Below are 27,840 nucleotides of genomic sequence, written 5' to 3' on the forward strand. Positions count from 1 at the left end.
AAGTGAATCTCGCGATAAGTGAATAAAACTGACGCTCTCCATGTTCCATGTGATTGGCTGTTCGCTGCACGTGTCACTTTCGCTTCAGACTTGCAAACTGAGAGCTGACAGAGAAAGTTGAACCTGATCTAAACCAGGTGGGATTTATATGGATTTGTTAACTCTAAACCTACTCTGAAACACTGAGTTTGTCCAACTAGCTTCATTCAGCAGGCCTCTGATATATGGATATGGTTTTCTGAACGCACATATCCGAAGCACGCGCACAGAAAGCTGGATGTCAGACGGCGCGTCCAGTAACGTGAGTGAGTATTAAACTAAGTTCTCTTTCACGTCTTATTATTGCGCTTAAACTGTCAAATACGCAAGGTTATGTCAAAAACACTTACCCCGGTTTCACAGTCAAGGTTTAAACCTAGTCCCAGAATAAAATGCATGTTTGAGCTCTTTTAACTGAAAGCAACTTGTTTTGACATATATTAAACTGTCATTGCCATTGTTTTGTCTCAAGATGCACACCAGTAGCCTAATGTTTTTCAAACGGGCATTTATAAAAGCTACATATCCTAATTCAGGGGTTGGCAACGTTGGTCCTGGAGAACCTCTGTCCTGCAAAGTTTAGTTTCAACCCTGAAAAAAGCTCTCCTGCCTATGGCTTTAGGAATCCTTAACATGCTGATTAGCTTGTTCAGGTGTGTTTGATGGGGTTGGAGCTGAACTTTGCAGGACAACGGCTCTCCTGGACAGATGTTGTCTATCTCTGTCCTAATTAAATTATAATCCTGGCTTAATCTAAACCCTGTCTGTAAAACCAGGCCAAAAACACAGCGAATGCCGGTGGTAAACACTTGTGTTCCAATACTCGTGCACGAGTTTTGGGAGGCGTTCCCTCAAAATGAGCTGTGAAGGAGGGGGGGTTCTTACATATGCGCTCATTTAAAAAACTCACTAACAGTCTTTGGTTTCTCAGTCGACGAAAAGATCCTCTTTAGCACCTTTAAGCAAATAGGGAAGATTCTGTCATGGGCGGGGGCTGTTTCAAAGTGACTTCACATTGGAATACATTCCTGAACGGCTCATTTTGACACTCTTTCAGATTTATGGGGAAAATAACAAACGTATCATATGTTATTTTATGTATGTACTGTACACCAGTCCTATCCAAAGCCACAGCAGAACTGTTGTGTCTCCGATCAACACAGTGGTGTTTACTGTAGGCTTGTTCGAGATGCATCGGCGCTGCGCAGACCGATCAGTGTACGACATCAAAGTACCGAGAGAGCGATTGGAGAGCATATAACTGCTTATGCTTTTGAATCGCTCTCAAGGTACTTTGATGTCATACACCGGTCTGCGCAGCGCCGATGCATCTTGAACAAGCCTTGTTTCTTTCCTGAATGAATCATCTGTTATGAACAAATCAGTTGAATGAATCAATCAATGACTCACTCATTATAGGTTACTTGCTGCCACCTACTGGCAGTTTCATATTTAAAGTGTCATTTCATAGTTCTGTATTCAATATTTTGGTAACACTTTACAATGATGTAATAACTAACATTAATAACTAATGATGACCAAATACATTTGCTACAGTATTTATTAATCTTTATTAACATTAGTTAATAAATATACAACTGTTTATTGTTTGCCCATGTTAGTGGTTTACAGTGCATTAACTAATATTATCAAATACAACTTTTGATTTTAATAATGTATTAGTAAATGTTGAAATTAACATGAACTAAGATTAATAAATGCTGCAGAAGTACTGTTCGTTCCTACTAATGTAGTTAACCTATGTAAACCAATGAAACCTCAAAAAGTGTTACCAATATATTTAAAACAATATTCTCATAAAATTATTATGCAATTGTAACTGCAGTGTAAATGCATGTATTCTGTCTCTCAGCAGCATTAAACAGTCTGTGTAAATAAATGCCACTTCAGATGCTGTACCGTTTCTGCAGTGCAAAGATAGATTTTGTTAATACTGATATTTATGTGATTGGTATCAGCCCTATCGTGTCTTATTATTCTAATTGCAATAAAATTAAGAATTTGCATGAAAGAGCATAAAAAAGCATAGGTCTACTACATTTAATAAGTTTAGAAAAGTTGCCCTTATAAAGGTAAAAATACCCCTGAAAATCAATTTAGGGGGAAAATATCTAATATAGGCTATAAAATATCTAAATGGAAAAGATTAATTCTGTCACGGCTTAGAGGTTTGGGATTATTTTTCAGTTATTATCCTGGCTTCACTAAATCCTGCAAAATGTCCTTAATTTTGGTGTTAAAGAAATGGCAACCCTAAATGTCACAGGACAAAAAAACTTCTAAAACACTATAATATAGTATACAATCTAAATAATATATGTCTCTATTGCACGTATGGCTGTTTTTGACTGTAACATAAAGAAAACACCGACATGCCAGTACATTCACACCACTAGAGGGCCAGAAATTACCCGTAGTACAGCAAGTCAGGATGGCCGAGCGGTCTAAGGCGCTGCGTTCAGGTCGCAGTCTCCCCTGGAGGCGTGGGTTCGAATCCCACTTCTGACAACAATGTTTTTTTTTTTTTTTTTGGTGAAAAGGTGGACTGGACTGTTCTCCATGGACCAAAGTCCATTTCATACCTCACGGAGAGTAGATACCAGCAAAAATAAACTACAACAGCAAAGTTTTAAATCTCTCCGCTGCAGAAAAGAGGCTAAAGATGAACTGAGTCAACGAGTGCAGTACAAAAATGACTGTTGCAGGTTAGTGGATGATATAAGATGTTAAAGGATTATTTTTTTTAACTGTTTCAAATAACGTGAGTGTTTCAAAGCAAGAAGTGCAATGAATATTGCATACAGGAAGAGTATTCTGCATATAATAAATAGTCTCATAATTTAATTACGAATGTTATGAGTGTGAAAAGTAGCCATTTTTACTTTTAGCAATAACCACAGGAACAACATTTTGTGTGCTTTGCTGTTGGGTAGCTTTAACATTCAAAGTCCACCAACATGATCATAGGCATATTATATATATATATTTTTGTGTGTGTGTGTGTGTGTGTGTGTGTATTTATATTAGTGCTGTCAATTAAAAAAAAAAAATTAACTTGATTAATTGCAATTTAAAAACACTTGTTTTTATACATTTTTAATATATTTTATAATGTAATAATTTCACAGTTAATCTTCAAATTAAAACAACATAAAGAAACAACATGAAGACAGTATATTTTAAATACTTGTTTAATGGCACCTTTTTATAAATGAAGGCCAGTATCACTGATACTAATACTGCTACTGACGTCTCAATGAAATTGATTTTCCCCCCAATTTTAAACATGAATTATAGCCATTCAACACTACAGTGTAATTGAAAGTTATATCATTTTTCACATTTATTAGGCTTCAAAAATATAACAACTTTTAATTTAAGTGAACTTAGAACAATATATATATATATATATATATATATATATATATATATATATATATATATATATGCATGCGTATGTGTGTGTGTATGTTACATATATTCTTCTGTCAATGATTTTGGCAATTTTAAGTTTTTAACCCCTAATTTTCACTTCTATTGTTTGCTATTTCACTGTTCCTCTTTTACTAGAGGAAGGAAGAGGGTTCTCACTTTATTATGCTTAGTGAAGTTATTTATTACTTTGACAAACAGTCAAACCTAACCTACATGATCTCATGTCAAATACATTGTAGGTGTACAAAGGTGTGTGGAAAGAGGGAGAGGGAGAGAGGGAGGGTGTGAAAGAGAGAAAACTTTCTGTTCAGACTGAGTTGCTAGGTAGTGACAACACCTGCATTACCTGTTCTGGTGTGTCTCTACTGAGGTACTGTCTTTTTTTTTTCTCTAAAGTGGCATTTTCATACAATCAACTATTTTATACTGAGAAGAAATGGCAGATTTTCCCGGTAAGGTCAGCACTCAGACCAGCTCACAAGAACCTCAAAGAAGTTTTGGAATCCCATCTAGTGTTGACATGAACTTCATCAAGAGCATTCCTGGTATTCTACTTTTGGCTGAGATTGTAAGTTGGAAAAACTGTCAATTACACTTTCCATGCTTTGTCACATGTTTTTTGGTGTGTGTTCTTTAGCTTCGTTTTTGCTTTTGATAACTTTTATTTTCCCTTCATCATACACTCACACCCACTTTTCTATGCTGTTTGTTTATTCTTCAAAAAATAATGCAGAATTTCCAGTATGAGAAATACTGAGACTGTGTAGGTGTTAGTTGATAAAACAAACTAACCAGGCCCATGTACTATGAGTTATGGTCATAATGTTTCAACTAGGATATTATGTCGATTGTTAGATTTTATTACCACAGACAGTCCTGTATGCTTACACAGAGTTTGCGTAGAGGTAGATAATGTTTATATTGTACTTGCATTAGGTGTGTTTCTACACTGAGCCAACATACAAGTATGTAGATACAGCACAAGTCTATGTCTCTGTGTTATTTAGAAACATTAAAACTAGGTTCAGCTGTACGTATGAACATGCAACTCTCAGGACAAATTATACAGAAAAATAATTACCTGACTAAATGACTAATCAGTATTTATGAAGATGATCATCTTATCTGTCATCTCATTGGTTTTTGGGTCAATAACCCTAATAAAATGCTCCAGTCAATACAAATACATAACTTATGTAATCAGTCTTGAATCAGTAAATATAAATGTAATATTACTGAGCATTAGTGAATATTTGACCTGAGATGTTTCTGTTTTTACCTGTCATTCTGTGGAGCAAGTCACAGTTGTTGTTTGTAGGTATCTTGTGTCAGACACATAGCCTGAAATCTGAGACCTTTATCAGATTAATAATACATTGTGAACTTTTGATATTCATTGTACAAATGAATGCCATTGGCATTGTCTGTTCATATAAAAATATCTTGTATTTCTTCCTTTTTTTTTTTCTTGTAAATTTATAACTATGTGAAAAATTCCTGAGGAAATACATCAATAATTTCAACAGTAAATATGATGTTAAAAATATCAGTAATTGCTGACAGGGTTAGATATGTATTGAACATCACCAGGATGACTCACACTTGCGTCACTTTTATTTTAAAGCTCACGTGTTTCAGAGCATAGTATGACACAGTATGTCAACTAAATGAATTATAACAATTATAACTAAGGGTTTTCTTGACTTAAAACAAAATTTTCCCCTAAAAATGATATTATTTTAGTCACCTTTATGTCCTTTTGAAACCTATATGGCTTTCTTTCTTCTGTGAAACACAAAAGAAGATATTTTGAAAATTGTCTCAGTATTTTTTGTCCATACAAAGAAAGTCAATGGGGTCCAGTGCTGTTTTAGACTCCACTGACTTTGATCGTACAGACAAAAGCTGTATAAAAATCCTTTTAAAAGTTTAAAAGTCTTTTAGGTTCAGCAGAAGAAACTCATACAGGTTTGGAACGATATGAGGGTGAATAAATGATGACAGAATTTTCATTTTTGGGTGTACTATCCCTTTAAGTGACTATTTTTCATTGATGTTTAACATGTCATCTCCATCCTCTGTTCAGGTTGTTGGATTACTGGTGTGGGCTCTTATCGCCAGTACCTCACACTCCTCGGAAGCTGTTTATGGCTGGGTCCTGTTTGTCAGCGTGACGCTGTGGCTTTTGAGCATCGCCCTGTTGGTTGTGCTGTTGCTGAGGTTTCATCAGAGTCTACCCTCAATACCCTGGCCTTTGGTGGTGAGATTCTCATTTGTTGGAGGAGATAGCATTTTTAAATCAAGACTTGTTGGGCAAATCAAATCCTGTCTCCTTCTCTTCCTTAGCTCATGGTGTTTTACTCAGTCGCAGCTGTTCTATACATAACCGCCTTTTTGGCTAATGCTGCATCTGTTCGCTATGGATTTTACCATGGTCATCTGGGAACTTCTGCAGTGAGTGAAAACATCTCTTGAATGCAAACTCCACACATTCACACACTATGAGCTGAAAGAGGAGTGTCTGACTGTACACTTCATACCTCATTTATAAAATAAAGCTTATCTGTAAAACATCAACTGATAACAGGTCAGGTGATTCAGATGTCAGCAACACTCTCAAGACCTAACAAATTACTAGAAATAAATAATCAAAGAATTATTAAAAAATGTAGCAAATGCACCATTGACAATAATGAATGTTTTTGAGCACCAAATCAGCATATTAGAATGATTTTTTGAAGGATCATGTGACACTGAAGACTGAAGTAATGCTGCTGAAAATTCAACTTTGCTATTACAGGAATAAATTACATTTTAAAATGTATTCAAATGGTAAACATTTATTTAAAAAATATTGTAACAATATTTTATAATATTATTTTACTGTATTTTTGATCAATTATAAATGACTTCTTTCAAAAACATTAAGGAATCTTACTGATATCAAATGTTGAACGGCAGTGTACTGTAGATAGGGCATTCTTAAAACATATTGATTAAAAATGTAAGTCGCAAAAGCATCTAATCTGAAGCAGGGCCTTCACTTTAACTGTATAAAGCATGTTTCATCACTCACTGGAATATACAATACAGTATTATAGATCAAATAAAAGGCTTTTAGGAGATGGTTACAATGTGAAACTGTCAGATGAGTTCAAAAGCAAGGTTCTTTAGAGTAGTATGTGCGTTTTATAGGGCTTTAAAAACAACATCGGCCAGAGTCCAGATTAAATTGTGCAGCAAGCACATGATAAAGCCATAATGCTCTACAGTGGAGGAGTTTAATCACAATTTATACCTCCTCCATGTGTAAAGGTCAACAGCTTAAGTTTCTAAATTTCTACAGAATCTTTAAAGCTACATATCTGCTCGATGACTGCTTACATGTGTGCCCTGAAATCATTTTAAAGGGATAGTTCACACAAAAATGAAAATTATGTTATCATTTACTCATACTGATGTTGTTCCCAACTTGTTAAGTCTTTCTTTCTACCGTGGAACACAAAAGAAGATATTTTGAAGAATGTTCAACGGTTTTTGCTCATACAGTAAAGTTAATTGGGATCCAAAACAACATTGGACCCCATTAACTTTCACTGTATAGAGAAATCTTTTGTGAACTGAGTACAATTTGTAAGATCTTAATTTTTTTTATTTATATATTTTTTTCTTGCAGTTCTTTGCCATAGTGGTGACCCTGTTATATGCAGCTAGCAGCTACTTTGCCTATTTGGGTTGGAGGGGTGAAGGGCAAAACGCAGCGGGGAGTACGGTGCCTGTATAGACCATCCTGTGATCTACACTGTCATTAACTATGTGAGGACACTTCCAAGAGGATATTATTTGGTATTGCTGAAAATCCTCTTCGGGAACGTCCAACAACCCATCTGTATAACGGTGCCCAGCATAATTGCTAGAAGGTTTATAACATGGGCATTGTGTGTACTGAGAGTCACCAGCCTGCACATGCAGCAGGTTTAGGGTCAGTAAGATTTTTTTTTTTTTTAAAGAAATTATTACACTGAGGTATTGATTAAAAGTGACTACATTTATAATGTTACAAAAATTCCATTTCAAATAAATGCTGTTGAATTTTCAGTTCATCAAAAAAACTTGAAAAATTGGGCATTACAATGAAAAAAAAAAAAAAACATTGCCATCCCAGGAATACATCCTATTTTAAAATTAAAATAGAAAAGTTGTTTTACATTTTTTTTCCTCAATATTATTGTTTTTATTGCATTTTTTTTTATCATATGCATCCTTAGTGAGCATGAGACTCCTTCAAAAACATAAAATCTTACCAACCCCAATCTTTTGAATGATAGTGTACTATTTTTGTAAGATACACAAACTGACTTGAGCAAGTATGTATTTAAGTGGTGAGGTTCTTGCATTATTGTACAGTTATGCTTAAGAACGTAATTGATTCATTGTTTTGAGCATAAAAATGTTTTGATAAAACATGATTAAAGAACAGTTGTATTTATTTCTTCCATACACAGGCTCAAATATGTCTATATATACAAATAATAAACAAATATACACAATTATGCAACATTCATCTAGTAAGAACAACACATTCTATATAAAGAAGGGGGTAAAAAGGCTGAATTTTGTACTGTATACATCAACAAAACATATCAGTTTGAACATATGGGAGCAATCCATGAGCAACATGGACTCAACATCACAATAAAAAACATGAAAAAACTGTATGAGATTATTTGCATTGTTTCTGGTAATTGTATAAACATATTTTTGAATGTAATATTTCACATGGGGAAACTTTAAACCTTGTGAATGGTTAAAAAGGGTCTTTCAGAATTGTCATATCAGGCACATTGTATAATACTTTTTTTTTTTTTTTTTTAAATGAAAAGCCCTTTTTGATTGTCAAGTGAAAGGAATTATTTTGGTATCTAATGATATGGGGTTCTTGTGTAAAAATATGCAATAAAGTGGCAGCTTTGAGATGTTGAGGCTCATTACAACTTTCTGAATCAACTTGCTTTCAGAAACAGCAAGTTTTGCTCCACTGTAGGCCAAAACAAGATATGAAGAACTGATCCATTCTGGATTTAGTAACAGATCATGAAAATACTGTTAGAAGAGTCGAACCGGATGAGCTGACAAGTTAACCTGAATTTTACGTTTAAACATTAACCTAAAATAAACACAGATTCCCTTCTGTCAGGTTAGTATAACAATGATTTGTTTGTTTTGGGATGTGTCAGAAAGGAATTTTCAATGAATATTCATCTTTTTAAATGGGAGTAATCATTGTGTTGATCAAGTTCATTTACATGAAATCCCTATTTTCATTGTTTCAGCTCGATTGTGAGGCCATGCTGGAGGTCAGAGGTGAAGCTGAAGCAGAATTTAATGACTTCACCACCAGTCCGGTACTAAGGTCCAATCCTCTACCCTCCTTTTCCTATAAAAAGGGAAAATGAGTTTCTGTCAGACTACTGGCACGTTTATAGCTTCTGTTCAGACCAAAGTTTCTTTGTAGTAGGTGATTAAGTTTCAGGTTTTTTATTATAGCCAAGAATTACATTTGAACAGCTTTTTTCTAAACTGTAGAAGAAATTTAAGTACACATTATTTTACATTATAAATCATATATTTTGTTTAAAGAACAGATTTTTACTTACTGCTCTGTAATCAATGAACATCTCTTTAAAGGCCATAAAGTCAGTGAAAGTGAGCAGCATGTCAAGTATGTCACCTGACACTTCATCTTTGTGCTGTCTAATTGAAAAAAAGAAGGATTAGGAATCAACAGGTAAAAGGAATCATTTTCTATGCAAATACCATCATATGTCAATACCTCCATCTAGTGGTAATTTATGTGTATTACAATAAGGAGACATTTTAGAACGGGTATTTAAAACGGGGGTCCAGGCGGGCACAAGGGAGTGCTAGTTTAGAGAAAAACTGTAAAACAAAATGAACATAATATATAAAAAATAATATTAAACAAATTAAATAATAGTGGATAAAAAAAATAAAGCATAAAAAATTATTAAAATAAATAAATAATTAATCTAAATGTACAGTACTATAGTGTAGTGAGTAGAAAGAAGTAATGTTAGAAACTATATGTTTTCCAAATATTATTTTACACATTAAAAAAAAAAAGAAGAATTGTATAAACTGGGTCTTTATACTTGAAAATATATAGCTGCCTTTTACATTTTTGGATGGGAGTTACATGATCATATTTAGGGGCCCATGGCATCTAAAAGCTAAAAGACTGAAAACCTCTAGACTAGGTTGCTATTGTCTGTATATATATTTTATATATATATATATATATATATATATATATATATATATATATATATATATATATATATATATATATATATATATATATATACACATACATACATATATATACACACTACCGTTCAAAAGTTTGGGGTTAGTAAGATTTTTTTAATGTTTTAAAAGAAGTATCTTCTGCTCACCAAGCCTGCATTTATTTGATTAATACAAACAAAAACAGTAATATTGTGAAATATTATTCCAATTTAAAACAGCTGTTTTCTATGTGAATATACAGTAAAGTAATTTATTCCTGTGATCAAATCTGAATTTTCAGCATCATTACTCCAGTCTTCAGTGTCACATGATCCTTCAGAAATCAATCTAATATGATGATTTGATGCTCAAGAAACATTCATTATTATTATCAATGTTGAAAACAGTTATTTAATTTTTTTTTTTTTAATTCTTCGATGAATAGAAAGTTCAAAAGAACAGCATTTATTTAAAATAGAATATTTTCTAACATTTTAATTGTCTTTACTGTAACTTTTGATCAGTTTAACTCATCCTTGATGAATAAAAGTATTGATTAATTTTATTTCTATCCCCCCAAAATAAAATTAAAATTCTTACTAACCCCAAACTTTTGAACGGTAGTGTTTAATGTTACAAAAGATTTGTATTTCAGACAAATGCTGTTCTTTTGAACTTTCTATTCATCATAGCATCATGAAATAAAAATGTAAATAACTGTTTTCAACATTGATAATAATCATAAATGTTTCTTGAGCATCAAATCATCATATTAGATTAATTTCTGAAGGATCATGTGACACTGAAGACTGGAGTAATGCTGAAAATTCAGCTTTGATCATATATATATATATATATATATATATATATATATATATATATATATATATGTGTGTGTCTCATATGATCTCATATATATATATTAGTCAAATATGTTTTTACTAGTGGGTGCAGGGCACTACAGTTCATTTATGTAAGTGAGGATAGCAAAATAAAGTAAACTTTGAGATATTATACCCAAAAATTCTTCATACCAGTAAAAATGATAAAAAATTTGGAACCAAAAATTCTTTAGACACTTTGACCTAACCATGTTTAGTGTTATCTGACATAATTAAGATTATTTTTTCTGAGATCTTGTCATATTTTATTTCCATTTTTTTAAACTATAGTGAATAAACTGTAATAATCAATTAAATGTTCAAAGTGTCTGAATAAATATTGGTTTGACTGTATATATATATATATATATATATATATATATATATATATATATATATATATATATATATATATATATATATATATATATAGTACTCAGGTTTAGAAAATCTAATGAATTCAACGTACTTAAGTGAATGTGTGAAGGAATCCATGTTAAATCCAGGAATTCGCTCTACCAACTGCTGTTCCAGATGCTTTTCTAGGATTTCAATCTGAAAAATTTCATAAATGACAGTTAAATATTTCCATCTCAACAAGGGTCATAAACGTGTGATAAAAATGCTTAAAGTATCACATACATATTCATTAAATATAGGTGTATAGCTGAGCTTATTCTCCTCAGAGTCGTCAAACTCAAGGTAATATTTCTCCATGAAAGACTGCTGAAGATACTGAAATTCATCCTCTGTGAAGAAAATGTCATGTGTTAGTTTTTATGATAACTAGGTCATATTTCACCACAAACCATAAGAAAAAAGGAAGAAAAAGAAATTACATTTTAAAAAACAAATTGAAACTAATTATATTAAGCACTTTTTTAGGAAATTGACTGGGACATTGTTTGGGACTGTCACATCTTGACAGATTATGTAAGATTCACCCCTGTTAAAGATGAATTCTGCTTGATTATATGAATGATTTACAGTTGTTGTGGTCATAAGTGATTTAATATAATAATAGATAGATGAATACCCATTATAATATCCTCGATGTTCCCAATTACCATGTCAAATTCTGCATCAGCATCTGATGATCTGGAGAGACAAAACATTACGGATAAAATAAGTGTAAATTGGATAAAGTTACATGCATTTTCATAGAAAACAATCTTTATAACTCACTTTGAAACAGCAAAGTCCTCTTCTTCCAAATTCTGCATTTCAACTATGTTCTCGTTGCCACCAAGCAGATCTTTTGGGTTTCAAAAAAAGTCAGAATTGTAAATATCCGGCGAACAGACGCGACAGACATGATCGCAATCATGAAACTAGTCTGACAGATTTCAGTAAGCTAGCAGGTTGTAGTGCAGGTGCATGGTTGACGCACTGGAGCTTTAAAGACGCAGGTAGAGCTCAACCACAGCGGTTGGTTTCGTGAACTAAGACATACAGTCGATTAAGAACATTTTAAAACAATTAATTACCTGTCTCTTGACGATCCATCATAAATAGCACAAACGTTCTTCCTGAAGTCGCTGCTGCCACGGCAACGGGAGAACGCGTACTTGTTCGAAATGTGTCCGGTAGAAACAAGTTTCCTTTCATTTAGTTCCGCCTCTTTGAGTCACAGGACAACCCAACACCAGAAAAACAAGGTAGCCTATTTCCGGACCATTACAGAGGCTTTAGATATTGCGGCTCATTTTGCCTTTTCTAATTTATGAGCTTCTAGTTAGTCAGGCGATAAGTATTTAAAGTTGAACGAATCTGACAATATCATACCTAGAGGCGCCACTCAGAAAAGAGGTCAAATCTGTCATAATTTTAATAATGACCTGCTTTATTGTGGAGAGACAGGAAATCATGTTTATCTATGCTATCATGACATATAATCTGGGTTATAAGATATAGTCCTATCGTCTTATTTCGCCACACTGCGAGCAACAGATTCAAGAGAGTTTATTGTCATATGTACAGGAAACACTCTGTAACACTATACAATGAAATTCTATAGGCAAAAATCTATAGGCCTACATATATGGTTCCTTTCCTCAAACTCTGAATGTACATTATTTAAAATACAAAAAACAAACAAAAAAACACAACACAGAAAGAAATATATTTATACATAGCCACCCTGCAATGTAATTATGGGATTCACATTTATAAAATGTACGAAATTTGGTACATTTCGCATGTATATACCCAGGTGAAAAAACACTATAGTAATTAATAGTAAATACTATAGTGTTTTTGATTCATACTATAGTAAAGTACTTGAATTAATTTTTTGTGGTAATTCTATTGTTGCTGTGGTAATATAACAACTATAGTAATATAAACAAATTACTTTACCCAATACTGTACTAAGTTTTCTACAACTATAGGGTATATTATACTACAATACACTACAGTTTACTGTAGTAAAAACTAAAGTATTTATTACAGTTTATCAGTTCACTATTGTTAATATTACAGTATGCTTTAGCATTTCATTAACAAAGTGTTGTAAATTCTATAATATATACAGTATACTACAGTATGGTTCAAGAACACTGTAGTATTTACTATAAATTACTATAGTATTTTTCACCTGGGTGATGTTTACCGAATATAATTATTATTTATATATTATAAATTGAATAAATATATTTATATTTATAAATTTTTGGTGTAGTTTGAAGTTCAGTACATGATAGTAAAAAATAAACATTTTAACGCAGCTGCCGAACAACTTTACTTGTTTTGTGCCACGCACATGACGTCACTCGGCGTCGGCCCGTGACGCTGCGTCTCTTTGTTGGCCCAGCAGCAGCGTCGCTCCTCTGTTGTTGTTTTCTCTGCTGCTGGAAAAACTGGAATGCTAGCAAGCTAAAGAAGTATTCTCTTTTTGTTTTGCTATATCTGCCAAATAATACACATCGAACTTATCCACTTGGCGTGTTGCTACACTAAACGCAACCCAGTCATGGACTCAGACGAGGGTTACAATTACGAATTCGACGACGAGGAAGAGGAATGCAGCGAAGACAGCGGCGAAGATGAGACCGCGGACGACACCCTGGAGCTCGGCGAGGTGGAGTTGGTTGATCCCGTTGTGGCCGGCGGAGATCGGGACGACTGCGGGGAGACCGGAGGCAGCGGCCTCGGGCCCGGGCAGGATGAGGAAGACTACCGCTTTGAAGTTCTTACCGCCGAACAGATCCTGCAGCATATGGTGGAGTGTATCAGGGAGGTCAACGAGGTCATCCAGGTAAGTGTTTTCAGGGCACCACCTGGGCTCAGATCGCCCTGGAATACCCCTTATAACAAAAGAGGGAATTTTTACATCATTCTGGGAAACTTTGCCCCCCGTCGGCAACATAAGAGACATGAAAAAGCCACCAGTTGTCCTTTAAACCAAACTGAATGAAAAGACAGTGTTGCTACGTCAACAAGGTACATATATGGGCATGATCGTGGTTCTGAAGGAGCAGGTTTGCGTCAACCCAGTCTTCTCCCCTGTCCTTAACACATCCAATAATGACATAAGATGCTTAACTAGCTTCTGGCTCACCTGCATACTGACATGTCTCCCTTGAATGTGCTTTATCTAAACAAAAGTACATTTGCGTTGCCAAAACGTTTGTATCTGAACACATGACAAACCAAGTCACATATAAAGTCAAATAATGATATTGTAAATCTCTCCATTTTATTAGAGCCCTCTTGTTCCTGGTCAGACTAGCTTAGTAAGCTAACCACGAGCAAACAGCCCTAGTTTAAGTACATCGAAAACTATATTGCGATGTCTTCATGTGTTTTGCATGTCTTCAGGGCTGGTTGTTGATAGTCCGATGAAGAAGGTGTCCTCTTAATCATCTGTTAGCTGGGATATGGGTTAGGTCGCGTTAGCATGTGAGAGTTACCTAGTTGCTCCCTACAACAACATGGCGGAACCGATGCTTCATCATGGCTGGTTATGTTTGATTAAACAGCACAAAAATAGCCCATCAAAGTGAATTTGAGTCATGATTGATGGTTGCTTTCTGCTGCAGAGTCTCAGCCACATGCTGTTTGGAGTCTCCACATTTCACTCTGCTAACCGAAGTTTGATTGTTTTGTTTTGTTTATGCTGGTTAATTTACAGATTTTGCGCTAATTGCTTAGATTTGCTCACTTTATTCAGTCAGCAAACGCCTTAAATGCTGTTATTGTGATAAGTGATTTATTCTGTGGCTCACTTTATACCGGTTAAATTGTATAACATATCTGTTACAGTAACAGTACACCCATTTCTAATTTGCAGTATATTCTGTTTATATGTCCCAGTGCAGTGAAAGCTTTCTCAACATGCCTGACATTTTCATCTGAACCCAATGAAGACCCTTGGTTTAGTTCAGGATTGTCGAATTGGGGTGGTTGCGAAATTCAGAAGGTTATGCTGGTTATGTCTTCTCGTATCCCTCTGGACTGCCTGTCAATATGCACTTTAATAAACTTTTTGGAGTATTGTAGTACATGCTTTTGTCTTCCTGACAGGCCTGAATGAACTCTGTTTTGTAATGAACTCTTGTATTAGCACAAATCATGTCATTGCTGCTCTTTGATGCATTGTCCTTCATGCCACCAACCCCAAGATGTTCTTGCAGTCTGTATCGTGATGACGTACTGTACATACATATAGTGGACATGTAATTTTTCCCCCCTAACCAGGTTAAGGTTAGGGTGTAGGGTAGGTTTAGGGGTTAGCATTTGTTGTAGCATTATGTCGGCACTGTGATTGACATTAGTAATGAAATATTTTGAATCGGCTGCGGAGCGGAGTTTAAGCTGAACTGTTCTGGGGGGAAAATCATGCCTTTTTATGTATTGGATTTAATCCAGTACATCATTGTGATACAGGCTGCAGTGAGGACAGACTCTCAAACACTGATAGATAGACAGACAGACTTTATTGATCCCTGTGGGAAAATTGTTTTGCCATAGCAGCATTTAACAATGATTTAAGCAGAAAAATAGGTGTTTGTGAGCATTAAATCAATGTGTAGTTTATTAACATTTTTGTCTTTTGTGAGGTATGGTAGTCAAAAGTAAAACTGATCTGTGAGTAGTATAAAGTGTAACTATATTCTTTATATAAACTATGATGTTGCTATATCTGTCTACACAGTACACACACACACGTTGTATATTAAACAATTAATGCTTTTGTCTCTTGTTACAGAATCCTGCTACAATCACTAGAATATTACTTAGTCATTTCAACTGGGACAAAGAAAAGCTGATGGAAAGGTAGTTGTTCTCTGTGGTCTGTTCCCTCCCTCCAGATTATTAGTCAGCTAACACCTGTCTCAATTCAATACTGAACCAGCAAAGTTTAAGAGAAATCTAACGTTTATCTCTTTGCAGGTACTTTGATGGTAACCTGGACAAGCTGTTTTCAGAGTGTCATGTTATAAACCCCAGCAAGAAGTCTCGGACACGCCTCATGAACACTAGATCGTCGGCACAGGACATGCCATGTCAGATCTGCTATCTCAACTATCCTAACTCGGTCAGTGCCCTCCAGCGCAGTCGCTTTCGTTGCCTCTGATTAATCTATTTCCACGGCTGCTGTGCCGATAGTTTATTAGCAGACTCGCACGGAATCTGTGCCTTGAAATGGAACGGCCATCGTTCACACAGTTCTGCCCAAAGATTAGACCCCAAACTTTTGCACTGTTGTGTATTTACTGTATTTAAATCCATTCTGCAGAATTCCATAAATATCCTCCTTATATCATTGCATAAAATGCAATGTCTGCAGATTCCATCTGTGGTTGTTTATTTCAGTGGATCTGTTGATTCGCTCAGCAGTGTGAACAGATTGTTTACCGCATGGATGGGATGCTGTTGCATTGTGGGGTATGTGAAGGTGGTATGCAGTATTATTTGGACGCATCTTGTGTTTTTGTGTTGCCACTCTGTGCTACACACTACAGTGTCTCAGCCGTCAGGAAGGATTTCTAATGAGCTCTTTTCGCCAGTAATCTGTTCTCACTGGATTACTCAAATTGTATACAGAGCAGCCGAGGAGAGGAACAGGCGGGTCTTTGGATTTGTAGGGAACCTTGAGAAATGTTGTGTGTGTGTCAGTGAAAAGATAGATTAAGTGCGGCATGCATGCATGCATGTATTGTTTTGATCAGCTTTGTCATGAGAGACAGCGGCTGTCTGAAAGAAAACTCTGGATTAAGCAGCAGGGATTTGGAAACTGTTCTATTTATTGCTTTGAATCGTGACTGAACTATTTAACTGGAATAGCAACCAGTGAAAGTTCCTGTCTCACTGCTTGTCTGCTCGAAGCAAAGGATCAGTTGGGGGTCACATGATACAGCTAACTTCATGTTTGGCAAATTTAACTATATTCAGTTTGATATTGAATTTGCTTGACTAAGAGATTAATCAGATTGCATGTGTATGCAGTGTATTAAGTATATTTGGACGATTCGTTTGACCCAATGTCAAATTCAGATTTCACTGCTAATGTGTTGCTTCATAAAGCTGACCACCACTCCGTTCCCTTGAGATGTTCCCTAAATACCATTAGTGCCGTCTGCACAGTGCTGTTAAACTACTTGTGATGTTGTTGTAAGCAATACTCTGCTTGCGTCAGTCCTACCACAAATATTAAGCTGATTTGTTCTTGCCCGTGTTGTCTGTTGTCCCAGGAGAGAGAACCAGCCATTTACTACCAGGGGGCATGAGACTATAAAACACATGACAAAGGGATACTTTGTAGGAGCAGTAGATAATCACTATGGCTGGCTCTTCTGTCACCTGTTCAGAACTGCTTCGTAAGATCCCTATCTGAGCCAAAAACAACAGTCTTGTTGGTTGTATCGATCTGTTGAAGAGAACGAGGCTCATTGTATTTCATGGGCACACAACACTGGATAGCTGTTAGGTAGAATTTGTTTCATTGCTTTTTTAGGGTTAATGTATTGCAGTGTTTGTCATTTGTATTCCAGAATAATATAGTTCCTTACTGTGTCACTGTTTTAAGTTTTACCCTTAAAAGAAGAAAGACATTCAGTTCTCAGGCTATTTCTTGTCTTGAAACTTAGGGCTGGGTATTGACAAAAATTTCACGATTCGATTAGATTTGGATACACAAGCTCGCGATTCGATTCAGTTCCGATTTCGATTTGATATAGATTAAAGGATTAGTCCACTTTTAAATAAACTTTTCCTGATAATTTACTCACCCCCATGTCATCCAAGATGTCCATGTCTTTCTTTTTTCAGTCGAAAAGAAATTAAAGTTTTTGATGAAAACATTGCAGGATTATTCTCCTTATAGTAGACTTCAATGGGCACCAAACAGTTGAAAGTCAAAATTAGTTTCACTGCAGCTTCAAATTGTTCAACATGATCCCAGATGAGAGATAAGGGTCTTATCTAGTGAAACCAGTGCTCATTTTCTGAAAGAAATTGAAAATTATATAAGTTTTAACCTTAATTGCTCATCTTGAACTAGCTCTCTTCTTCTTCTTCTCTATTAGAATTCCAGCAGTGTAGACACTGCTAAGTGTATTACTGCCCTCCACAGGCCAAAGTTTGAACTAATTGTTATATACTATTGAACTAGGATATTGCATATAAAAATTAGTTCAAACTTTGGCCTGTGGAGGGCAGTATTACGCTTAGCAGCGTCTACACTGCTGGAATTCAAATAGAGAAGAAGAAGAAGAGAGCTAGTTCAAGATGAGCATTTCTGGTTAAAACTGATATAATTTTCAATTTTTTTCAGAAAATGAGCGATGGTTTCACTAGATAAGACCCTTATCTCTCATCTGGGATCGTTTTGAACAATTTGAAGCTGCAGTGAAACTAATTTTGACCTTCAACCGTTTGGTGCCCATTCAAGTCTACTATAAGGAGAATAATCCTGGAATGTTTTCATCAAAAACTTTAATTTCTTTTCGACTGAAGAATGAAAGACATGGACATCTTGGATGACATGGGGGTGAGTAAATTATCAGGAAAAGTTTATTTAAAAGTGAACTAATCCTTTAATTGGGTTATGTATCAGGTACAGTATATGGTAAATTTTCTCAAGGAGAAAAAGTTGTAAACAATACAGTGAACCTCAGTTGGTTCATTAAGATAAAAAGTCAGTTAATTTTAACCTTTAATTTATGGGCTACTTGCATTTAAATAAAAATTCTCCTCTCTAGAGTTAATTTTTGTAGCTGACTAACGAGTTAGTCATTAGTGAATGGCTTTTCTGAGGTAAATGTAACGTTACCTGACATATTGTGTACAAGCTGTTTTATTGACGTTTTTCCGTGTTGAAACGCCGAATGAGCGATTACAGGACACATGATACATTTCAGTAAGTCGTTCTATATCTTTCAACATACCTTCTGATGTTCATGTTTATTTTGTGCTGTATCTCGTAGGAAAGAGGAAGAGATGTTCAGTTCACGTGCCGCTTGAACTGATGCAGCTACAGCGATCTGTCACGCCACATTAATGTGCACCAAAATGGCATTTATTGTTTGAATTTCTTTATAAAATTGACAGAATTCGAAAGCTGAGACTTTGTTTCATATCAAATTTGACAAAGCAAAAACCTTATTGCGTTATATTGGAAGGGAGGAACGCTAAAAATTTTGTTCATTCATCAACTGAAAAAGCATAGGCTGAAAGATTAATTCTTGATTTTTAAGAATCGATATTGTTTCATCAAAATGACAAGTTGATTGAAATCAAGAAATCTATATTTTTAACCTAGCCCTAAAGAAATTGAATTAAGACATTTACACTGTTTTCAGAACTTATGTTATTATTTGTAACTTTGGATTGTAAATGTGGATTTGGCTGTTCTTTTGCAGTACTTCACCGGTCTGGAATGTGGGCACAAGTTCTGCATGCAGTGCTGGGGCGATTACTTAACCACCAAAATCATAGAGGAAGGAATGGGACAGGTACATATTCCAGCTCTTAGTACACAGAACCTTCAGAACACAAATTGTCAGTAAAATGTCAGTAGTTGATGCCAATACCAGTGAAATTCCATGACTCTTAATGCTACAGCAAAACTAATATGAACACACCTTTATTTAAAAAGTTGAAGATTAGTAAACAAAATGAATAAAATAACACTACAGTTCAAAAGTCTCACGTCGGTAAGATTTTTTTTAATGTTTCTTAAAGAAGTTTCACCTAGGATGCATTTATTTGATCAAAAATACAGTTAAAACAGTAATATTGTGGAATATTATTTCCATTTTGAGTAACTGTTTTAAATTTTTATATTTTAAAATGTCATTTATTGCTTTGACGGCAAAGCTGAATTTTCAGCATTATTACTCCAGTCTTCAGTGTCGCATAATCCTTCAGAAATCACTCTAATATCCTGATTTGGTGCTTCATGAGGCATTTCATAATTACATTAAGGTTGAAAACAGTTGTGCTGCTTAATATGTTTGTGAAAACCACAATAAATTTTTTATAGGATTCTTTGATTAATAGAACCTTCAAAAGAACAGCATTTGTTTTAAATTTTTTGTAACATTATACATGTCTTTACTGTCACTTTTTATCAATTTAATAAAATCCTTGCTGAATAAAATTAATAAAAAAAAAAAAAAAAATCTTACTGATCCCAGACTTTTGAACTGTAATGTAGACTTCAAGTATTTTACAATTACTTAAAGCAATGTTTACTTAATTGAGAAGTAAGATGAAAAGCAGTGATTGTTGTTGTTTTTGTTTTTTTCCCATATTTCATATGTGAATATTGCTTGCTTAATATTGTAAACATAACGGGCAGTTGCTGCATTTACACTGCAAGGTCTAATGCACAAATCAAATGTTTTGACACTTTTTTTGTACTGACTGTTCATGTCTCATGTGAATGTAACCTACTATATTTATACATTTTGACCAAGAAGTGCATTTGACAGTTCGTTCATGCAGCCGAAATACCATTAGGTGCAGACTCTCTTCGGCAAGCACTCATACTTACACAAATACACATGAGAAAGCAGCCTATCACTCTGACAGGCTGATGTAAATACTGCAGCGGTTTGTTTTTAGCTTTTGAGTTATTCACACAGGCTGTAGCAGGGTTTTTTTCTGTCAATTGTCGTTTTTACACCTATTGTAACAAGCTTGTTTGTTTCCATTCTAGACCATTTCTTGTCCTGCTCATAGCTGTGATATTCTGGTGGATGACAACACAGTCATGTAAGTGTTTGAGAAATAAATCAGCATTTATTTATATATTTATTAATTTATTTTCTACTCTTCTTTCCTCTCTTTCTGTGGCCATCTTGGTAACATCGTCCAACTAATGTTTTATGAAGGCAGTTGGTTTCAATAAAAGTAATATCTTAATCTCAATATTAAAATTATTATTTAAAAATTCATGCCATTAAATTTCTCCCATATATTTTTCTTAGATTAGTCTTTGTCTCACGTCACCATTTGATATATAAAAGCCTCATTGGATTAATTCTTCTTAGCTCAAGCATAAAATGGTGTGTTCTGAAGTATATTATGGCTATCCTAGATGAGCTGATAGAGTTTATTTCTAGTCAGAAGTAGGACACTTACCCTGTCTTGCTGGAGGTGTGAGTCACAACACAGCACCTCCTGTCGATTCAGTTAGATTATTTTGGATCCGCACAGCTGTCTTAACCTACATATGATCTCCCTGCTGCTTTTGTGATGCAGGTACAGGGTATGATCCTTTTATATGCACTTTGTGGCCTTTTGTGGATAATAAATATATTATTTAGAAGCATGCATGTCTGTTTTTGTATGATCTAAATATATCTCAATTCTTTCAACAGGAGACTGATTACAGATTCGAAAGTGAAGTTGAAGTACCAGCATTTAATAACCAATAGTTTTGTAGAGGTGGGATTTCATTCCATTCTATTATATTGTGTGGTCCAGAAGTTTGATACCACATAGAAAATCTGGGATTTAAATAATGTCAGATTTATAATGCCAGATGCCAGATTTAATAAATAATGGATGTAAATAAAAACTTCAAGATTTTGGCTAATTTAAAATAAAGTTGTGAAATACAGTGAAGAAATGTTTAAGATTTTTTTTTTTTAAGATTTCTTGTTCAACAAATGTTAGCAAATTTGTGACACTGACCGTGTGAAAAAATTATACTAAAGGTCAGGTTTCCTTGCTTTTATTGAAAGTAAAGACATTTCTCAAATAATGCCGGAAAACACGAATCATCAGATATTGAAAATAATTAAGTTGCTTCACTTTTAATTTGGTTTATTCTGGTCTCTTTCTCTGCAGTGTAACCGACTGTTAAAATGGTGTCCAGCACCAGACTGTCATCACGTTGTCAAAGTACAGTACCCAGATGCCAAACCTGTACGGTGCAAGTGTGGTCGGCAGTTTTGGTAAGACTCCGAACTGCTAATGAGATCAGATACTTTTGGTACGTGACCTCAGATCAGGTTTAGGCCTTCCAACAGCTCAGGGAAGACCTGATTAAGCCAGTGACACTAGAACTCAGGAGACATGTTCCCTAGATGGTTCTGGTAATCTTATCAAGCTATCAAAGCTACCTGTTTATTTTATTAAACAAAGAGTCATTAGAGCCATTAGAGGAAAATGTGGCACACACATAAAAGAGATTGTGTGTTTTATGTTTATAATGTTTCTTCTAGATGAAAGAATGCTCATGTTCTCTTCAATTCATTTGCAGCTTCAACTGTGGAGAAAATTGGCACGATCCAGTGAAGTGTAAGGTATGCCACATTGTATTTTTTAAAATCCTTAAGATAGCACAACAATGCTATCAGTGTTTATATATAAATATATTGAGTCATGGTTTTGTCTTGTGCATTTTTTATTTTTGAAGCTTTTTTATTGTCAACAATGGTTTCTGTGTTTTTCATAGTTTAGCACAGTTAGTATTATTTCTGGCTGAAAAACCTGTATCATACTTTTCTATAAATACACTAATTTATTTATTTATTTTACATCGGTGTGAATTCCGAAAGCCTGTGTGTGCAAAACACCCACTTCGTCTAAATAACTGAGACAAAATGAGTAGATATTTTTTTATAAGTAGAATGCACAATTCCATTTCCATTAAAGGTAGGGTAGGCATTTTTTAGAGTGGCTATCAATAGCAAGCTAGTTTTGAAATCATAAGATCCCAGGCCCACTCTTCAGAGCGCTCTCCAAAGCCACGCCTCCTCCAAAAGACATGAACTCACACAGCAGAGCAGAGTCTGCAAATCGTCACGAGAGGTGGTGTTAAATTACCTCATGCCACAAAACACTTAACATTACAATAATAATGAACATAAACAACTTATCTGCTGCTGCAGATTAATTTCGGCATTGATAGTGTTGCCATAGAAATGGATAAATCCAAATCGCTCAGAGTAGAACGTCACGAGTTGCCACCTCTTGTTAATTATGGTAGTTATGGCATAATCGCTGCATAAGCTCGTTGTTTTGGTTCAGGAGGAACTGTAAAAGGTGGCTGCTGTTTGTTTGTGGCTCTCGGTGACTGTGTACAACTCTGCATAGCCTCATGGAACGTGCTGACAGGCAGGTAGTATATCCTTTTATTGCATTTGAGCCGAATGCAATGATTGGACAAACATATTTTGCTCCTGAGACTTCTACAGAAGATATATGTACTTTTTAAAATATTTAGACCACTTTTTTTATTGATTGCTATCAGGATGTGAAGAGAGTTTTGACCAGTATAACAAAAATTCTTATGAAAAACATTACCTACAAGTACCTTTTAATAGACATCCATTCTGAAAGGATAGCACTGAAAAAAGTAATTCACATTTACAGTGTAGAAAGCAGGGGAAATGTTGATTTGGTATGGCAAGTTTTTCAGAACAAAGAAAGCTAGCAGACTGCCACCTCTCCTACTCTCAGCATTAAGAGGCTCTTCAGAGACTTGTTATTGTGGGGGTAGTCTTGGCAAAAACAAAGGAATCTTCTAGTCCCTTGTGCTTCTCATATGGGGATTCTTCCATTGAGAGAGAACATTTAACTCTTCATAACTCCCTGCTCTTGTACACGTTTTTATGTAGTATCTATTAATGCCTCACTTTTTAGTTTTCCTATTTGTTACGGTGAATTGATTCTTGGATGTCCTCTGTTATTTTACCTCTTGATTCCAGTGGTTAAGGAAATGGATTAAAAAATGTGACGATGACAGTGAGACTTCAAACTGGATTGCAGCAAATACAAAGGTCAGTGGTTAGACTCACTTTGATGTGGTGATTTTTTTTTCTTCTATGTGTCATCTCATGACCCAGACGAATAACAGATGTCTTGCTGTTGTGTCACAGGAATGTCCGAAATGCCATGTCACCATAGAGAAAGATGGTGGCTGCAACCACATGGTGTGCCGGAACCAGAACTGCAAAGCAGAATTCTGCTGGGTTTGCCTGGGGCCCTGGGAGCCACATGGCTCTGCTTGGTGGGTTCATTTTTTTTTTTTAAATAAAGAATTAGGATTAATTAGTATGAAGAATTTATCCTGCAAGGATTGCAGTGGTTCCCAACCTGGAACTTATATGCTTTGAGGTCAAATATGGATGCGCAATCCTTTAGTTTCTATGAATGGCTCCAAACAGTTGGCTACTGATAGCAACCAGCTGATAATCACTTTTATTGATTTGATACGCAGTATCTCAGCTTTCCGATCACATTTTTATGATGTGAATGATGGCATGGCAAAGCTCAGCAGCTACAAGGAGTGTGTGTGTGTGTGTGTGTGTGTGTGTGTGTGTGTGTGTGTGTGTGTGTGTGTGTATTTCAAGCCTCTTTATAAAATAACTCCTAACCAATTGGCAAGAACAGTAGCACTTGTCCTTCCACTCTTTTCTGAACTTTTCACTCACACAAACATGTTCTCTTCATTAAAGCTCCAATTGAAGGGTTGCCTGATGTCACAAAAAAGCAACCTGGTCTAATATATACAGTGACCACAGCTATTGTGCTTTAGCTAGGAAGATGGTATTTTCAAAAACAAGCCTTATATAAATGCAATATAAGCAATCATATGTAATTATGAATAATTAGTTCAATATTAGATATTTAAATATTATAAAAAACAATAAAATTGATATTGAATTATAATAATTCAACAAATAAGATTTATTATTAATAAAGTTTAATTATGCTTTGTTTGATTACACCAATGGGTTGCAAGTTAATATCAATTTGTTGTCACATAGCTATGGGGTGTGGGGCAGGGTCACAGGTTTTTTTTTTTTTTTTTTAAATGTAAGGACAAAAGGTTGTGAACCACTCGTGCATTGTGATTCAAAGCTGTGATATATTGCAGTCATTTCTCATTCATCTTCACTGGACTTCAGTACTTTGTGCCATTATCCTCTTAGCTTGTGGATTCAATGCCCCAATGAGAGAATATGAGAAGACTGGAGTGACTTTAATTTCCCCTCCCCATTCAAAGCATTCTGTAAACACTCCACTCCATGTTTTCCATGTTTCACTCTGCACTGGTGAAAGTAACTGGATCCCCCCCAAAAACTGCTCCCTGTTGGTCATCCATTGCAAAGGTCATTTATTATGTTTGCTTTTTAATGTCATGAAATTCTCGTCATAAGGTTTAAACAAAAAACAAACACTTAACAGTGCATCTCTTTTTTCACCCCAATAATAAGAACATGAAAAACCCCTGAACACTCTCTCAGATCAACCTAAATGCTACTATTCTACCTTTCCCAAGGCAATGTTTACATATGCACGTCTGGGATCAGTAGGTCCCTCATAAACCTGAGAGCTCAAAGACTAGCTGTCCCCTCCTCCTTGTTCCATGCAGTCATCTGTTTACAAGTCATTGCAAACATCACTTAGGAAAACCTAAAGTGACTCACTCAGCTGACGACTGCTGAAATTCAGAGTTTAATGTTTCATGATTTGTTTGTAAACCGTTTTTTGTTGAATTTTACATTTGTTTATTGATGTGCAAAACATTATTGGCTAATAGAACTAATTATTGGAATGTGTTTTACCCCTAGGTATAACTGTAATCGCTACAACGAGGATGATGCCAAGGCAGCCCGGGATGCTCAAGAGGTAAATAATGTCAGTCCATTTGCCTGGTGTTTTTAACATGCAAATTTTGGTCTCATTCTTAAACATTTGCCATGTTGATATGTGTTGCGCAGCGTTCCAGAGCAGCCCTGCAGAGGTACCTGTTCTACTGCAACCGCTACATGAACCACATGCAGAGTCTGCGCTTTGAGCACAAGCTGTACGCCCAGGTCAAACAGAAGATGGAGGAGATGCAGCAGCACAACATGTCATGGATCGAGGTGCAGTTCCTGAAGAAGGCCGTGGATGTGCTGTGCCAGTGCCGCTCCACACTCATGTTCACCTACGTTTTTGCGTTCTACCTCAAGAAGAACAACCAGTCCATCATCTTCGAGGTAAACCAGAGAAGCTCATTTGTAATATAATGTATTGGATTGTGTTGTAAAAACATAGTAAATCTGTCATTTTAAATGTTTGATGGTTTATGTGTTTGCACCCAGAATAACCAGGCAGATCTGGAGAATGCCACCGAGGTTCTGTCTGGATATCTGGAACGAGACATCTCCCAAGATTCTCTGCAGGACATTAAGCAGAAAGTACAAGATAAATACAGGCAAGTGTACAAATAGAAATTTTGGGTAGCACTTTTTTTTACATGTACATACCCATGTACATACGATGTACTTTTTACAGTAATTACAATAACTAGGTAATAATTAGGTTCTAACCCTGAACCTACCCATAAACCTAACCTTTAACCCCTGTAGGCCTGGTTTCACAGACAGGGCTTAGATTAAGCCAGGATTAGGCCATAGTTTAATTAGGACATTTAAGTAGCTTTTACAAATGAGCCTTAGAACAAAACATTAGTGGTGTGCACCTTGAGACAAAAAACAATGGCACTGACATATTTTAAGATATGTCAGAACAATTTGCTTTCAGTTAAAACAGCTAACAAACATGCATTTTAGTCTAGGACTAGCTTAAACCTTTTCTGTGAACCCGGGTGGTAGTTACCTTATATTACCCTAGTATTTTCTCAGGTAAGTACACTGTAGGGCTTTTCACACTTGAAATAGTTATTCCTGGGTGATTCTAAACCCTGGGTAAACTGAATCCTGGGTTATCTTGCTTCACATTTCACACTGCTCATAATGTACCCGTGGTTAGCAATTAATCCTGGGTATTCATAAAATGACGTTTCACAATGTATATTCTTAAACCCTGGGTTAACGTTCTTATTTGCATATTTGCGGGGTCAGTGTCATTGATTGGATGAACGCTGCATGCGACCTGTTTACATAAAGCTCTAGCATTGCATCCTCGTATTGCCGACTGTACTGTCGGGTTTATACCGAATGTATACTTTGGAATATAAAGGTAAGAATGAAAAGGTCACTTCTTCAATCAAATTGTTGCATTTTCTGTCAGCATTTGACATTTTTCCTCTAAAACACTGAATTTCCTCTTTATTTACAATGTGCACTGTTTCAGTGACTCTCAAAGCATGCAAATAATGAGTACGTGATTGGTTGTCTGTTGCAAAGCGTCTAGCTGTAACAGTCTAAAACCGCATCGTTTCACGCTGTACAAGTTTGACACGGGTAAAAAGTGGTGCTAACCCCGCTTCTAAATTACACGTGAAACGTTCCTTTACCCGGGGTTAAAAGCGGCTTTTAGAATGGCAATAAGCACAGTGTGAAAAGCTCTTGTAAATACAAGTGCGTGCACATACTGTAAAATAAAGTGCAACCAAATTTTGTTTAACACTAACATTTGTCTGACTATGAAAAGCATGGATTTAAGACCCATTTGCAACAAAGTCCAATGCAACATAAAAAACACACAAAATATTCACATCACAAGGCAATGCCAAATATTAGGGCTGTAACGATATGCGATATGAAACCGAAATCGCGATACGCAGGTCCACGAACCTGTATCGCGATGTGAGAAGGCAGAATCGCGACACACCCCTTCCAACTCCCAGAGTTATCCTTCCTGTCCAGATCCAATGCTACCACATTTTTAAATTACTATAAGTATTAGGGGTGCAACGATTTATGGGTGCAACAGTGTCTCGGTAAAAAAATCTCTAGTTCTT

The 27,840-nt window shown here is 35.4% G+C and overlaps 3 protein-coding genes and 1 non-coding gene across 7 annotated transcripts in view; 3 read left to right on the top strand and 1 right to left on the bottom strand.

Annotated features, from left to right (window-relative positions):
* Window positions 1–8,471, top strand: LOC125254173 (plasmolipin). Of its 2 annotated transcripts, XM_048168643.1 has the most exons (7): window positions 1–137; window positions 214–305; window positions 2,601–2,765; window positions 3,892–4,063; window positions 5,582–5,755; window positions 5,842–5,949; window positions 7,172–8,471. In XM_048168643.1, the coding sequence occupies exons 4-7, from the start codon at window positions 3,932–3,934 to the stop codon at window positions 7,277–7,279; spliced, it is 522 nt and encodes a 173-aa protein (XP_048024600.1). In that variant the 5' UTR covers window positions 1–137; window positions 214–305; window positions 2,601–2,765; window positions 3,892–3,931; the 3' UTR covers window positions 7,280–8,471. The 2 variants fall into 2 exon arrangements, with proteins under 2 accessions (XP_048024600.1, XP_048024599.1); XM_048168642.1 differs by lacking the exon at window positions 1–137 and having other exon boundaries at window positions 199–305.
* On the top strand, window positions 2,486–2,568 carry trnal-cag. The gene has a single exon. It is a non-coding gene; the product is annotated as a tRNA-Leu (tRNA).
* LOC125254172 (ADP-ribosylation factor-like 2 binding protein) lies at window positions 7,965–13,551 on the bottom strand. Of its 2 annotated transcripts, none has more exons than XM_048168641.1 (7): window positions 13,429–13,551; window positions 11,871–11,940; window positions 11,722–11,783; window positions 11,328–11,434; window positions 11,155–11,240; window positions 9,153–9,249; window positions 7,965–8,932 (listed from the first exon to the last, which is right to left on the bottom strand). In XM_048168641.1, the coding sequence occupies exons 2-7, from the start codon at window positions 11,906–11,908 to the stop codon at window positions 8,825–8,827; spliced, it is 498 nt and encodes a 165-aa protein (XP_048024598.1). In that variant the 5' UTR covers window positions 11,909–11,940; window positions 13,429–13,551; the 3' UTR covers window positions 7,965–8,824. The 2 variants fall into 2 exon arrangements, with proteins under 2 accessions (XP_048024598.1, XP_048024597.1); XM_048168640.1 differs by lacking the exon at window positions 13,429–13,551 and adding an exon at window positions 12,173–12,883.
* The window catches only part of arih1 (ariadne ubiquitin-conjugating enzyme E2 binding protein homolog 1 (Drosophila)), a 19,641-nt gene continuing 5,278 nt past the window's right edge, over window positions 13,478–27,840 (top strand). The window contains exons 1-13 of one of the 2 annotated variants that reach the window (XM_048168638.1): window positions 13,478–13,941; window positions 15,895–15,962; window positions 16,080–16,224; window positions 19,550–19,642; window positions 20,851–20,906; window positions 21,515–21,581; window positions 21,987–22,093; window positions 22,402–22,444; window positions 23,852–23,923; window positions 24,023–24,153; window positions 25,721–25,787; window positions 25,871–26,131; window positions 26,237–26,349. In XM_048168638.1, the coding sequence (XP_048024595.1) occupies window positions 13,657–13,941; window positions 15,895–15,962; window positions 16,080–16,224; window positions 19,550–19,642; window positions 20,851–20,906; window positions 21,515–21,581; window positions 21,987–22,093; window positions 22,402–22,444; window positions 23,852–23,923; window positions 24,023–24,153; window positions 25,721–25,787; window positions 25,871–26,131; window positions 26,237–26,349 (1,508 nt within the window). In that variant the 5' untranslated portion in view covers window positions 13,478–13,656. The remainder of the gene's footprint in view (window positions 13,942–15,894; window positions 15,963–16,079; window positions 16,225–19,549; window positions 19,643–20,850; window positions 20,907–21,514; window positions 21,582–21,986; window positions 22,094–22,401; window positions 22,445–23,851; window positions 23,924–24,022; window positions 24,154–25,720; window positions 25,788–25,870; window positions 26,132–26,236; window positions 26,350–27,840) is intronic. The other variant, XM_048168639.1, reaches the window with a different exon arrangement.

This window comes from Megalobrama amblycephala, linkage group LG19 (assembly GCF_018812025.1).
Source record: "Megalobrama amblycephala isolate DHTTF-2021 linkage group LG19, ASM1881202v1, whole genome shotgun sequence".
NCBI classification, from domain to species: Eukaryota; Metazoa; Chordata; class Actinopteri; order Cypriniformes; family Xenocyprididae; genus Megalobrama; species Megalobrama amblycephala.